The 3449-nt window shown below is 32.1% G+C and overlaps 1 protein-coding gene across 1 annotated transcript; it reads right to left on the minus strand.

Moving 5' to 3' along the window:
* Positions 1-1131: 1131 nt before the first annotated feature.
* LOC132032049 (uncharacterized) lies at positions 1132-1602 on the minus strand. Its single transcript, XM_059421866.1, has one exon. It carries the CDS (start codon positions 1600-1602, stop codon positions 1132-1134), a length of 471 nt encoding a protein of 156 aa, XP_059277849.1.
* Positions 1603-3449: the final 1847 nt, after the last annotated feature.

Below are 3449 nucleotides of genomic sequence, written 5' to 3' on the forward strand. Positions count from 1 at the left end.
TGGCCACGACCACAGTAATTATTTTGCCTTCTTTTAGGCTTATCATATCCTGTTGCTGCATTCACTTCAGGGAATGGAGCAGACCCAGTGAGACGGGATTCATGATTTTTCATTAATAGAGTATTATTCTGCTCAGCCACAAGTAGGGGTGTACAAAGTAAACCGACAAACCGCACCAAACCGATAAACCGAGTCAAACCGAGAAAAAAAACCCGACTAGTGGTTTGGTTTGACTTGGTTTGGTGTTGGAAAAAAAAACCCGATCATAATTGGTTTGGTTTGGTTTTAACTAAAAAAAGTCAAACCGAACCAAACCAACCCGATATTACATGTATTCAAATTTTAAAATATTTTATCATAAAAATATTTATTTGTAATGTAATTTATAAATATTTCTTAAATTTTTTTCGTAGTTCTTTAACTATTATCATATTTCAAGCTTGAACTTCGAGTTTTGAATGTCAATAAGTTTTATATCCTATGGATGTTAGTAACTCAAATAAAGTCCAAACCAAAACTAACTCAACACTAATGCTAACAAAAGAAATTCAATTTACCACTAGGAATGACAATAATGTTGGATATCTATTCTTCAGTTTTGCATAATTTATTTAGAGAGTGAAAAAACATAACTTAAGTTTTATTTCTTTGTCATGTAATTAATACTTATTAGCCCTACTTATTTTAGCATGACTCAGTATTTTTAGATTATGGTCATTTTCTTTATGGCTTGTTAATTAGCAATATTTATTTTGACTGAATTTATTAGCTTTTGTTGAATATTTTAATACAATGTCATCACTCTTCTCACATTTTGTGTTATTTTCTTAAGAAACACCTTAATATATAGTTGTATCTTACTAGAACTAAAGAAATATTTGAAAAAAGTTATATGTTTTGTATCAAGATTATTCCGAAAAAAAACTAAAAACCGAGAAAACCAAATAACCCGAAAAAACCCGAGGTTGAAAAACCCGAATTTTATTGGGTTGGTTTGGTGTATAAATTTAAAAACCCGACGCAATTAGTTTGGTTTGGCGTTTAAAAATCGAACCAATCTGGTCCATGTACACCCCTAGCCATAAGTAGGCATGAAATTAAATTAGCATACTTCTTGAACCCTTTTTCACACTATTCCTGTTGTAGCAACACATTTGAAGCATGAAAAGTGGTAAAAGTTTTCTCCAGTAAGTCCTCATCAGTGATAGTTTCTCCACACAATTTTAATACAGAACTTACTTGATGGATAGCAGAATTATAATCAGTTACAGTTTTAAAATCTTGGAGTCGGAGATGCATCCAGTCATATCGAGCTTTCGGTAATACCGTCAGCTTTAGGTGTTCATATCGATCCTTCAAATTATTCCACAATTCAAGTGGATCTTTCACAGTTAAATATTCGCTTTTTAATAATTCATAGAGATGATGACGAAGGAAAATCATAGCCTTGGCTTTATCTTGACTTGATGATTCATTTCCCTGTATAATAGTATCCCCAAGACCTTTAGCCTCAAGGTGAATTTCAGCATCAAGGACCCATGATAAATAATTGCTTCCGATAATGTCAAGTGCTACAAATTCAAGCTTTGATAAGTTCGACATAGTAGCTATCATAGAAGATAAACGAGTTAGTTAAATACTTTTGGAGATATTAATTAGACTACATATATTAATTAAACCATACCAATAGAGGAGTAAAACTGACCAATAGAACAGATAAAAGAAGACAGAATGAAAATTCAAAGCAATCACAAATTAAAAGATATGACTATGTTTATATAGTGTTACGAATAAGGAACACCATTTACCCATTAAAGTAAAATCTTGATTTATGCAGAAAATAAATGGATATAACACATACCTTAATACAAGCCGAATTTTGGCGAATTTGATTAGAGCTTCGTCGATAACGTGTTGTAAATAAAAGCGTATGCTAAAATTAAAAAGCAACAAAGGGCACAGAGAGAGAAAGAGAAAGCAAGGAGTAGTTCTTTTCTATTCCGATTTTTGGATGATCCCTTTCATTAAAGGAAGAGGCTATTTATAGGCCTCAATTCCTTGGGAATTATAGCAACAAATACATGTGGCCCCAAGGACATCCATATATAGCCATTTACAATAATATTCATCTAATTTTATTTTATTTGGAAAGTTACGTTAATTTTTTCTCATGTCCTCTCCATATTTGAAAGAAAGAGAAAGTAAATAGTATATTCATTAATGGTAATAACTTCGAAAAATATGTGTTATAAAGATACTGCAGAATCTAAAAAGTTGTAAACTATGTAAATAAATTGTATTTGTGTAATTTTTTTAAAGTAGTTGTAATGCTTTTAAATTACTTTTTTAAAACTTGTATTTGTGTGATTTTCCCTTAATTTATAACATTGGTATGTACTTGATCAATCACGCGTGGTGCTCCGACTCGGAGTTGTAGACTGGACCCAAGAGGGGTGCCAGCCGTCGTGATCAACTAGGCCCAATCATGACTAATGAAGTCGTTGATTCTCAAGCTGTGTGACTGTTATGTGTCAATTATCACTCATGAGTTAAAAGAAAAATGTTAATAAATTTATAGGCTAATGTTCTCCCACCTAATAAACTAGTCTTTTGAGTTGGACTCTCTTGTTTGATTTATAACAAAATCATAGAAAGTCAAGAATCCTAGGTCACACAACTCATAACTAATCACAAGTTCGACCGTGGCGGTTAGGAGAGGAAAATTTAAGAATATTTGATGTTCGGCTAGAAATGCATATATTTAGCCATTGTTATCTCACATTTTAGTACATTTATTCGGTTTTTGAGTATTATTATATACATTTGTGCTTAGTATTATATTTTATTGTGTAGGAATAAAGAAGTGCAAATTTAAAGAATTCGAAGCGAAACTGAAGAAAATACGAAAGAAAAAGAAAGAAGAAAATTGAAGGGAGACAAAGAGGGGACAAGTTGGAGACATCATTATTGCGTGATGATTGATTGACAAAGAAAACTTGAAATTGACCAAAGCTGAACGTATTAGGACAGAATATGCAAAAGAAGGAAAAGAAGAGGAAAACGTACCGGGCAGTGTGTGGCCGCGTAGAAGGGATTTTCGTAATCCTAATTCTTCGTATTTATTTTGGACAAGGTTATTTTATTTGGATCTTTTTTTACACCTATAAATATTTTATAAGTCACAATTTTTACATAATTTTGGATAACTTGAAACTCTTAGTTCAGAACTTTGGACCTGGAGAGTTCTTTTAGAGCCGCCGCGGATGGGTCGTAATTACGTGCTTTACCTTCTTCTCTCGTAATACTTATTTTTCACATTTTTATTCGGATGATTTGTTGTTTTTCCTCCATGTCTATGTGGAGCTAAAACTCTTTAGTTCTTGGGTTTTGACACAAACATGAAAGTTGACGTTTGATTATCGTTTCTATCTATTAAATTTTCATATTTT

The sequence above is a fragment of the Lycium ferocissimum genome, chromosome 9 (assembly GCF_029784015.1).
Source record: "Lycium ferocissimum isolate CSIRO_LF1 chromosome 9, AGI_CSIRO_Lferr_CH_V1, whole genome shotgun sequence".
Classification (NCBI taxonomy): domain Eukaryota; kingdom Viridiplantae; phylum Streptophyta; class Magnoliopsida; order Solanales; family Solanaceae; genus Lycium; species Lycium ferocissimum.

Excerpts from the sequence above, each read along its gene's own strand:
- LOC132032049 (XM_059421866.1), bottom strand. The coding sequence starts at position 1,602 with ATGTCGAACTTATCAAAGCTTGAATTTGTAGCACTTGACATTATCGGA.